The sequence below is a fragment of the Phacochoerus africanus genome, chromosome 2 (assembly GCF_016906955.1).
Source record: "Phacochoerus africanus isolate WHEZ1 chromosome 2, ROS_Pafr_v1, whole genome shotgun sequence".
Lineage (NCBI taxonomy): Eukaryota > Metazoa > Chordata > Mammalia > Artiodactyla > Suidae > Phacochoerus > Phacochoerus africanus.
Window position 1 is genome coordinate 219,481,327 of NC_062545.1, and position 11,538 is coordinate 219,492,864.

Consider the following 11,538-nt stretch of genomic DNA (forward strand, 5'->3'; position numbering starts at 1 on the left):
CCCAGTTCTCTTCCTTGTCCCATCCTACCCCCAGCTCTAAATTATGCAAACAAAACCAAAAACTGAAACTAAAGATTAATGCACATTGTCACTCAGGTTGTCAAAGAGCCAGATGAACGAATTGTTTTAAGGAGTGAATCACCATCATCTTTAGATTCAAGTAAATTTGGAAAGCCCTTGCCCAGTTACAGTAACCAAGGGGATGCCGATTTCCACCGGGAGACTTCACTTGCCACTTCCCAGCACTCCAGATCTCCCAGACCTCTTCTGGATCAGCCCCTTCTCCAAGAAAGGTCAGCAGCAAGCACCCATCTCTTTGCTTGAAGAGTGCCTTGTGGTCTGGCTGGAGTAAGGTCAGGTCACTTCATCAGTTTGCTTCCTTAGGAATATTCAGCTGGGGACACCTTGATAGGAAATACTACTGTTCCTTGAAAAATAATCCCAAAAGTAGGAATTGAGACTTTTCTCTTACTTCTGGAAAGCATATCTCAGAATGTTTGTTGAAAATGGGATAGGCAGCTAATTTGGCACAGATACTATTTTTTATCCATTATTATCTGTCATAAATTTTAAAACTCAGTCTTTTGATTTCACCAGTATAAAAGAGCTCACTATCAAAATTTTGGAAATTACAGAAAAATAAAAAGGAGTGGAAAAAAAATCACCCATAGTCCTGCCACCCAGAGATGCACATTATTTTTTTATTTTTTTCAATGATTTTTATTTTTTCCATTGTAGTTGATTTAGTGTTCTATCAATTTCTACTGTAGAGCAAAGTGACCCAGTCATATATATATATATATATATTCTTTTTCTCACATTATCCTCCACCATGCTCCATCGCAAGTGATGGATATAGTTCCCTGTGCTATACAGCAGGATCTCATTGCTTATCCACTCCAGATGCAATAGTTTGCATCCATTAACTCCAGACTCCCTCCCACTCCCCCTTGGCAACCACAGGTCTCTCCTCCAAGTCCGTGAGTTTCTTTTCTGTGGAAAGGTTCATTTGTGGCATATATTAGATCCCAGATATAAGTGATATCATGGGGTTTTTGTCTTTCTCTTTCTGACTCACTTCACTTAGTATGAGTCTCTAGTTCCATCCATGTTGCTGCAAATGGCATTATTTTGCTCTTTTTATGGCTGAGTAGTATTCCATTGTATATGTATACCATGTCTTCTTAATCCATTCATCTGTTAGCGGACATTTAGGTGGTTTTCATGTCTTGGCTATTATGAATAGTGCTGCAATGAACATACAGGTTCATGTATCTTTTTCAAGGAAAGTTTTATCCGGATATATGCCCAAGAGTGGAATTGCTGGATCATAACGGTAGTTCTATATTTAGTTTTCTGAGGTACCTCCATACTGTTTTCCATAGTAGTTGTACCAATTTACATTCCCACCAACAGTGTAGGAAGGTTCTCTTTTCTCCATACCCTCTCCAGCATTTGTTATTTGTTTACTTGTTAATGATGGCCATTCTGACAAGTGAGGTATGAGGTGGTACCTCATAGTAGTTTTGATTTGCATTTCTCTAATAGTAAGTGATGTTGAACATTTTTTTCATGTGCTTGCTGGCCATCTGTATATCTTTTTTGGAGAAATATCTATTTGGGTCTTTTGCCCATTTTTCCATTGGGTTTTTTATTTTTTTGCTGTTGTGTTGAATAAGTTGTTTGCATATTCTAGAAATTAAGCCCTTGTCAGTTGAAACTATTTTCTCCCATTCCATAGGTTGTCTTTTTGGAGATAAACATTATTAATGTATGGATATATTTTCTTTCTCTTTTATATGGTTTGTTGGCTGGTTTATATTATTGCTCCCCCACCCCCCACAAACCCCAACTGCATATGTCTGGAAGGCAGGCCAGAGACTAAGAGCAGAAACCTTTATTTCCCAAGCTGCACTCCCTGCTAATGTGATTAACCATCTGGTTTGCCCCAGGACTGTCCAGATTTTAATCCTGATGATCCTACCTTCTGGGAAACTTCTTAGTCCCAGGCAAACCAAGACACTTAGATGCTTTAACTCCAAAGGAGTAGCACCAAAGATAATATTTTTAAGATAGTTGTTTTGAATGAAGGATAGTCTGGTTTTCTATGTATTGGTAATGATGAGAATAAGAAGAGAAATCTCAATATCAAATCACACAATTGCTCACAAAGGGATTTGTAGTAAATATACCAGAATAAAAGTGGTGCTGAAATTTTAATAGGAATTCTGTTAAGTTTGATGTAGACTAAGAAAGTGACAATTTGGAGTTCCCTGGTGGCCTAGTGGTTAAGGATTTGGCCTTGTCATTGCTGTGGCTTGGGTTCATATATTTGTTACATGGTTTATGCATTCATCAAACAGTTTTTCCTAAGTATCTTTATGCAGCAGGATAAACTCTGGGTCACTAAAGAATTGCTTCATATAGACTTGTATTGAATCAGAATCCTTGGGATTAGAACTGGGTATGTGGAGGGGAGTGTAGAATCACTGTGGTTAAAAGAGTGCTTTGTCACTTATACCTCAGTTAAAAAAAAGACACATTAACAGTCAGTTACCAATTCATGGACTTCGTAGACGTTCAATAAATATTTGCTGACGCAAGGGGGAAAAAGTGCTTCAGGAGGTAGACATGATTGATAGTCAATCTGCTAGACCCAGAGTAGAAAGGCTAACATTTAAAACATTTCTACTGATCTATGAGAACTTGCAGCCTAGCAGAGGATGTAAAAAAAAATAAAAAATAAAAAAATAAAAAAAGTACACCAACAGCTTTCTACAAGGCAGAACTTTGAGAACAGTACAGACCAAATGCTCTCAGAGTGTAAAGGAGAAGGAGGGTACTCTAGAATGTTTCATGGAGGAGGTGGCATTTTCATGTGGATCTGGAGGGAGGGGGGATTAGATTGTGATAGGGTTAATGCAGGGGAGGGATGGGAGGTGGGAAGGCAAAGGGTGCTGTCAGCTTCTAGAAATTAGAACAGCCTTGGGGAAATAGTGGTGGGCAAGGCTGAGAGTCTAAGAGAGCTTGTGGAAACCAAGCTAAGGAATTTAGGCTCAGTTGGAAAGCAGTGGGAAGCTTTTGCAAGTTCAGTCACAGGAATTTGCACAGTTGATGGTAGAATGATGACTCTGGCTGCAGATCAGAGATTTAATCACTTATCTATGATGGGTCAGCAAATTCTATGTGCCCGAAGTCACTCTAAACTGGTAAGTTTGGAAATAATTGGACTATGAATTTGTAAATAAGGCAATGATCAGTGACAATGAATAACATGTACACACAAAGACCATCTGATTTGCCCAAGACCGTCCTGGATAGTTGGTCACCTTAACCTCTGGGGAAGTGGCACCAAAGATAATATTGTTAAGGCAACTGTTCTGAATGAAGGATATCCCTTTCTGTCCTTGAGGAAGAATCTATTTCCCATTGATCTCAGTGTGATCACCGAGGTAGGCCCTGGAACTCTAGATGTTACTATTACTGAACCAGATTCGTTTGCTCTACGCACAGCAAGCCAAATGCTGAGATGCTGAGGTCTGTGGCAGAGAAAGAGTTTATTCACAAGACAGCCAAGTGAGACAAGACAAGTCTCAGATCGACCTCCCCAAATGCAAGAGGCTTGAGATATTTATGGGGTAAAGAAGCAGGGCTGTCTTAGGCATGGGGAAAGGTGATTGGAGGTAGGGAAAAGGTGAAGTAATCTGTTCTTTGCACAGGTATATACAGGTTACATGCTTCTTTGTGGGAGGCATGTTCAAACATGGAGTTACTTAGCATGATCTGAGGGTAGAGTTTTTGATCTTCTGATGTTAAAAAATTATTTATTGGACACCTATGCAGACCCAGTGTTAGGGTCAGTGGTCCCAGCCAGTCTTAGCTACCTTAAACTGGACAGGAGCCAACTCCCAAGTTCTTGGAAACAAGCTCCCATTACTATAGTGACCTTATCTCTTATCTATAGGGGTGATTAAAGTGTTGAGATATATTGCACTAGGCTGTGTGAAGCTTGGAAGATACACAATTAAAGGGAAAAACTCAAAAATTAAAAAAGTAAAGCAAGCTTAATCAGTAAACACAGTTTGCAAGCAGAGGGGTTTTTAACAAGCTATTTCCTTATCTTCTGTAAGACAAGCTCAAGGATTTCTGGTAGTCACCAGCTTCTGTTCCTCCATATGATGGGTGAATGGACTCCAAGAGCATAAAATAAGGAAGCTTATTTTGTTTATTACTCTACAGGAGGGTGCTCAAGAAGGACTGTCCTAAAAAATCAATAACTGAACCGAACTCTGAAGGGTGAATAGGAGTCCACACGAGTAGGGATGGGGTTTAGGGTGGCAGCATTCTAGGCTGAGAGAGCAGTGCTGGGAAATACGCGTGGAAGGGAGAAAATTCTTCATGTTTGAGGAATTGAAAAACACCATAAGACCTGTGGTTAAGTTTGGGTCTAGGTGGCCTAAAGTAAGTGAGATCTAAAATCCTCATGGTGGAAAACAGATGGGATTAAATTTTGTATTAAGGAGTTCCCATTGTGGCTCAGTGGTAACGGACCAGACTAGTATCCACGAAGACACAAGTTCGATCCCTGCCATGCTCAGTGGGTTAAGGGTCCATTGTTGCCGTGACCTGCAGTGTAGGTTGCAGACACAACTTGGATCTGGCATTGCTGTGACTGTGGCATAGGCCAGCAGCTGCAGCTCTGATTCAACCCCTACCTTGGGAACTTTTATATGCCACACTTGTGGCTCTTTAAAAAAGCAAAAAAAAAAAAATTGTATTAAAAATTTGCGGGGAGTTCCCATTGTGGGAACTAGTATCCATGAGGATGCAAGTTTGATCCCTGGCCTTGCTCAGTGGGTTAAGGATCCATTGTTGCCGCAGCTGTGGGTTAGGTTGTAGCTGTCGCTGAGATCTGATCCCTGGCCTTGGAACTGCATATGCTATGAGGTGGCTCAAAAGGAAGAAAAAATTTTGTTTTTTGGATTAAATTTTTGAATGTTAAAGCAAAATTTGCTCTTTAGAGAACTATTTAAAAATACAGAGTAAAGTACCAACAAGAAAAGAATCAAACACTCAGATGCAGAGTATTTTTAGCATCTTCATTGTTTTTATTTCCAATGTTTTTCGTATGCATAGGTTTAATAAAGACATTGAAATCATCCTATGTACACTATTTTGCATGTTGTTGCTTTTTTCTCACTATTAAGTTATAAATATCAACCCTTACTGTTGTGTACTCTAAGTATCCTTTTTATCAGCTTCATAATACTTCACCCTGTTTACTCTGTTGAGCAGGTTCCACCCTGGGTCCCTGTCCACAGGGAAGAAGATCCATGAAAGGGTTTGCAGCCTTTTGACATCGCACAGAGCTCGGCAACACCTGAGCAAGGTCAGAGCTTCTGATGAAATTAGATCTCTGCTGACGAAGTAATATAGAAACTGGGTCTTAAGGTCTAGTGGAGGAGGCAGACATTAATCAAGTAACCACAGAAATAAATGTAAAATTGTGCCACTCATCAAGGCAGGTACATGGTATCCTGAAAGTATATGAAAGGGAGTATTTGCTTTAGTTGGCAGTCAGGTCAGGAAGGAGGAGATAATGGAGTTTCAATATGAGCGATGAGTAGCAGCTACTTCAGAGCAGAGAGTGGAGCTAGCAAAGTTCTTTCAGCAGGAGGGAGCATGGTCCTTTCAAAGCACTTAGGGAAGAGCGTCTGATCGGCTCAAAGGTCATTCCCTTCCTCTCTGGACAGGAATCCCAGTCCAGGGAAGAATCTAGGGAAGTGTGTGGTCTGTGTGAGCTCTGAACATGGAAGAAAGTTTTCCATAAAGTTAATAAGGTTTTTAAAAATTGTAGTTGATTTACAGTGTTGTGTCTACTTCTGCGGTACAGAAAAGTGACCCAGTCATACTGGTGTGTTTTGACAGTTTGACTTTTATGGGGGCGAGGGGAGTGTTTCTGACCCATAGAAACATACACCCAGTACTTTGTCTACCGAAGATGTGCAGCTGTTAGCTGTGATCTATCAGCAGTTCAAAATAATTCAAATGGAAGGTTAACAGTGACCCCTCGTGGTTGGATTTCACCATGCTTTGTAGTTGAATTGGTCATCGTGACTTTTAAATGCTGGCATATCTTAGATTTGTAGGATCATACTTAAAAATGAATATTGATTACTCTCATCACCAGGATGGTGAATTACCTTATTGCCACTCTGCAAAGTCATTTGCTTTACTTTGTTAATTCTCAATCGTTTCAGTAGGGAATCCCTGTAAAATGTAAAAAGAAAGGAAGGGAGGGAGGAGGGAGGGAGAGTGGGAGTGAGGAAGAGAGAGGAAAGAAAGAAGAAAGAAAGGAAGAGAGAGGAAAGAAAGAAGAAAGGAAGAGAGAGGAAAGAAAGAAGAAAGGAAGAGAGAGGAAAGGAAGAAAGAAAGGGAGAGAGAAAGAAGGAAGGGAAGGAAGGAAGGAACGAAGGAGGGAGAAAAAAAGAAATAGTATCTACCTACACACATGTATCATGAACAGAATACATATGGTGTATATGGGATTCATAGGCCTTTAAAATGCAAAACTATACATCTGGATATCATTGATCTAGATTATATTATGAGTAATCTGATTGCTGGATTTGTTTTTGTTGTACCTAGGAAGACTCCATCTCTGAAGTAAATTATATCCTTGAAAGACCAAGCTACCCTCTGAAGAAATACCCAGTGCATGAGCAGAGATTTTTTTAAGCTGCTGTCCTACATAAGTAAGCAGCTTAAATGCCTTTTCTTGATTTGTTAAAATAATTTCAGTTTCCATCTGTCAATATGAAGTAACTAGAAGATGTGGTGGACAGAACTTGAGGAGGAGATAAGAACCACGTTCTTCCTTCACACGATATAATATTGATCTGCCAGCAATCTTGCCTCCTCTTATACCCTTCTCTCTCTCTCTCTCCCCTTACATAATGGCCCTTCTTTCAGCTCCTCGAACACAAGTTCTTTCCTGCTCTGGGGCCTCTGCATGTGCTTTCTGCCTGGAATACTTTTTCTTGATCCTGTTTGGATCTCTTCTGTTTATCCGCAAGTCTCATGACTTTCCATGGCATTCCCTCCTTCTCTGAGGTACATACACCTTTTAGCACCCTGTATTTTTCTTCTGTAAAGTATGACACAGCTTGTTATATTTTTATGTGGGTCAGTTGTTTAAAAATCTGTCCCTTCTACTTGATCACAAACCTTCCCGAGGTCAGGGCCTCTGTTGTCCTGCTCACTATTTTACAGCCAGCATTACAATGGGATCCCATTTAACCTAGGTGAACTAAACCACGTGCCCTAAATAAGAACCTAACTGCTCCCCCCCCTGCCCTGTCACCACCCTTGCATCAGATGACCTTCCACTGTGGTTGGTGCTCAGTAAATATTTTTTGAGTGACTGTTGAATGAGGTGATGAGGCAACTCTCAAATTCAGATATGTGGTAAGAAGTTGGTCACACTGTGGGCTGTCCTCATTTCTCAGGTTTTCTCTTCTTTCCGATCCTACCCAGGCACAAGATAAAAATAGCTCTTCCTCGTTAACTGCTTCCTGAGTGCCAGGAACTAGCCCAAATACTTCACTTGTATTAAATGAGTTAATATTTAATTATCACGACAACCCTACGAACTATGAAGTAGGTCCTATCATGGGTTCCATTTTACAGATAAGGAGAGGTTAGGTACCTTGCTCAAGGTAACATGGTCACTGAACCCAGGTAATCTGGCTTCAGTGACCATGCTTTTAACCATTACATTCCACTGTTCCATACACCTAGAGTATGTACTAGAACCCTGAGGAGAAATGCAGAGTGGCGCCCTTTGGAACCCGAGCAGAGCTCATGGATGTTGCTCTTGAATATCCCGCATGAAAGTCCTGTGGTGTTGTACCATGTAGTCCCTCATTCTAGCAACACTGAAATAATTATAGCTCTTTTTAAACAATAAGGGAGTGTGTCACAAGTCACCTTGTCCAGGAATGCCCAGGATTCCCTGCCTTCAGACAAAGGAATGTGGAGGACAGCTCAGTAATTTCCCATTTTGTAGGCTTCTACCTTAGAACGTTCTGCTTGGTAGATTAAAGGATGATTCTGGGCCACCTAAGCGCCGGTCGCCAACATAGTCATCTGGGCATTTATTAGGTGGTTGTACAGAACACAGCCCACATAATTACCACCTGGGGAACGTGGCCCACATGATTACCAAATGTCAAATTGTGTTAACTTTCATCATGGCTAACATCAAGTTACATAAAGCCCTGAACCAGCTGATACGTGGGTTGTGATGTAAGGGGTTAGAGAGAAGGTAAGAAAAAAAATTAGTAAATTCTATCTTAGGAAATAGGTTTCCTTTATAACATGAGTTCCCACCCAGTGGTTTGGAATATGTTCATATGCCTTCGCTGAAAGCTCTCCATACCATCTCTTCCAGACCCCATTTGAGTCATGGACTCCTGGTGAGGCTAGGGTTCTGAAGGACTGTGTTAGTGAAAGTTTTCATGGTGTAAAGAACCCAGGTGACTTTGGCTCATGTTAAGCAAACGGGGCATTGGATAGAAAGATATTGAGTTCTTGGTGAATTTAGGGAAGATCCAAACAAGCAGGGTCTAGCAGCTAATAGGGGACAACTAGAGTCACCCCTATGCACTGAGAAGACAGCCCTGGAGAGGAGCATTTGGGAGAAGATCCAGCAGGTTTCTACTCCTTGTCCCTATCTCCTGGCTGCTTGGACTAGAAACAGTGAGTCCAATTGTGTGACTAGGGAGTGTGTGGAAGGTGTTGGAATACATTTATTTCTCTTTATTCAGGATGGTTTGGGCCTTGGTACTTTGGGTATAAAATAGATTATCCTTTGTATATTTTAAGATGGTGAATTTTATGTTATGTGAATTTTACCAAAACAAAACTCCCATGAACCCCTCCCCCCGCCAAAAACAGATTATCCTTAGTTCTCCTGGGGGTCATTATTGTCTGTGTCATGGTCCTTACTGACAGCTGACTGTCTAAGTCTGGTGTGTGCTCACTGAGATTCCACTTTCAAGGTTGGGCTCCCTTTGCCTCCTCTGTGAAACCTGCTGGTCACTCAGGCAGCCTCAAGCCCTCTGCTCCTCCACATGCCTCCATTGAGGACGTCATTCCTTCAGCCTTGGATTATAGTTGGTTTTTCTTAAGAAAACTCTCCCAAGAAGGGGGCAGAGGATGGGAGGGAAGTCTCTGAGAAGGGAGGGGAGACTGACCAGATGGCACCAGCTCTGGGCCACAAGTGTTCCATCCCTCTGAGCAGCTTCTGTGATCCCAGAGGCCACCACCATGGCCGGCCTGCTCGTCCACATGTAATGCTCCCAACTTGGAGCAGGGCAAGGAGCCCAGGCCCAGACGTCCTCAGACGCAGACAAGAATTGTAGCACAGAAACTTTTTGAAAATTAAAGAATATCAAAAAGGAAATAAACCAAGAAAAGAAAAGAAAATTAAAATGCTGCTTTTGTTACCAGCCAGGGTTTTTGGCCTCCCTTAATCAATAAAAGTTGGTAAGAGGCCAGAAAAGAAATTCAGGCTAAGGCTTTATTGGCAGCTCCCTGCTACAGCAGGAAGAAGTGAAAAAAAGTCACATTTTCCCTTGCTCACTCCCGGGGAGGGTGAGCTGGTTCCTTATATAGGGTGGGGTTAGGGTGGGTCTAGGGGTTGGGTTGGGTGGTGGCTTAGGTGGTTTGCACCCCTTTGGTGGTGTTTTGTGTAAGGGGTTATGCAGAGTATCCTGCTGTTACTCCAGATACCCTGTTTTTGCTCTGGCTCTTTAGAAGTGGCAGTTGGATCTTTGGTCTTTTTGTATCTTGTTGTCTATAATTTGCCCCAATTGTGCATGCACATAGTTATTTTTAGTCCGTTATAGTTTCTTTGAATTTTATTGCTTTAGGGGACATTTATCCAGGTGCAGGTATTATAGCAAAGGGTCCCATGACCCAGGTTCCAGCCTGTCTCAGTTTCTGATTGTCATAGCTCATTAAGGCTCCACCTCCCAAGGTAGTGCCTGGTGTGGCTTCCAACCTCACCCCTCTCTGCTGGACAGGCAAAAACAATTTTACTTTTTCCTACAGGGGCCCCTTCATCTCTGTTAGAACCAAAGCAAAAGGCAAACCAGCCTAGAGATGCCAAGCTCCAACCTTAGGGGCCCTCCCTTTTCTGATTTGGTCACCATCTTCTAAGGGATTTGTCATTTGGTGGCTGGAGGGATCAACACAATGGGTAACGACACACCTCCCTTCATCCTAGGAGCTCCTGGTCCTGTCAAAGACTGACAGACTACACAGGCAGTGATTGTGCAACCAAATCACAAGGCAGATTTCTGGGTCAGAAATTTTCAGTGAGCATTATAAACACCTGGAGAGCTTTGAAAAACACTGTGCCTGGGTCTCACTCTAGACCAATTCATTGGAATCTCTGCAGGTGGTACCTGGCTTTGATATTTCTGTAAAGGTTCTGCAGGAGATACTGATGCCTCTTTAGGACTGAGAATCTCCACAGTAGTCTGCAAGTACCTTGAGGATGGGGGACTCAGGACACCCCCACATCCTATATTGACCCCCTTCATTCTCAAAAATAATTTCTCCTTGTAATAGAAGTGATTTGGGCATGTTTAACAGTTCAGCTCACTAACACCTAGCAGTTTCCACACGTTTATTATGTGCTAAGGACAGTACTAATTCCTTAGAATAATACTAAGAGGTAGATACTCTGCTTGTCATCATCCTGATATTATACAAAGAAGCCAGGTAACTTACCCAAGGTCACACAAGTGTTTGTCTTGCTTACCTAGTGTTGCCTTATTCTGCACTGGGAATGTAGAGGTGGTCCCAAGGAAGAGCTACATGCCAAGCCTAGGATAGAGCGAAATCACCTTCTCTTTGGTTGGGTTGATTGATTGCCTTTTTCTCAGTATCACATGTAGTGTGTGAAATTTCTTCAAATTTCATAGGGGAAATGGAATGAAAACTGGAGGAGCATCATGAACTCACTCATCGAGTCAACAACAATTTTTGTTCTGTATATCGTATCACCAGTGTCTGTCTCCCTTTAAATCAAACCTGTACCCAGTCTTTTGTCCCCAGGTAAGAGTCAGTGATTAAAGTGTTCGCTGTTTGGGGCTCATATTTTCTTGTTAAGCTGGGAAATTTGTGTTTTAGTTTATTTGTATGTTTGTTTGGGGCTTGAAATAAAAATAAAAATAGTTGGGTGGCAGGTGCTTTTTCATTTGGAAAGCATGTCTTAGAATTCTGATGAAAACGTCAAGAAGCCTTTTAAGGTGTTCAGGTGTTTCAGGTGATTTTTGGCAGTGAGTGTGTTCTTGAAAAGTTCTTTTTTTCCCTCTTTCCTCCTTCTCTCTCTCCCTCACCACTCCCCCACCTCTATTTCCTTCCCTTCCCTTTCTTCTTAACATTTTCCATGAACTTGAGGAAGTTGCTATTTAGAGGAATAACCTGAGGTATCTTCTAGAAAAAGACTGTCACCCTTATTTTCCA

General features: G+C 41.6%; 1 protein-coding gene across 1 annotated transcript in view; it reads left to right on the forward strand.

Moving 5' to 3' along the window:
• SPATA6L (spermatogenesis associated 6 like) overlaps positions 1–11,248 on the forward strand; it is a 50,760-nt gene extending 39,512 nt beyond the window's left edge. Inside the window, 4 exon segments of the mRNA XM_047767691.1 lie at positions 97–293; positions 5,296–5,389; positions 6,649–6,755; positions 10,995–11,248. Of these exon segments, the coding sequence (XP_047623647.1) occupies positions 97–293; positions 5,296–5,389; positions 6,649–6,738 (381 nt within the window). The 3' untranslated portion in view covers positions 6,739–6,755; positions 10,995–11,248.
• The last annotated feature ends 290 nt before the right edge of the window (positions 11,249–11,538 follow it).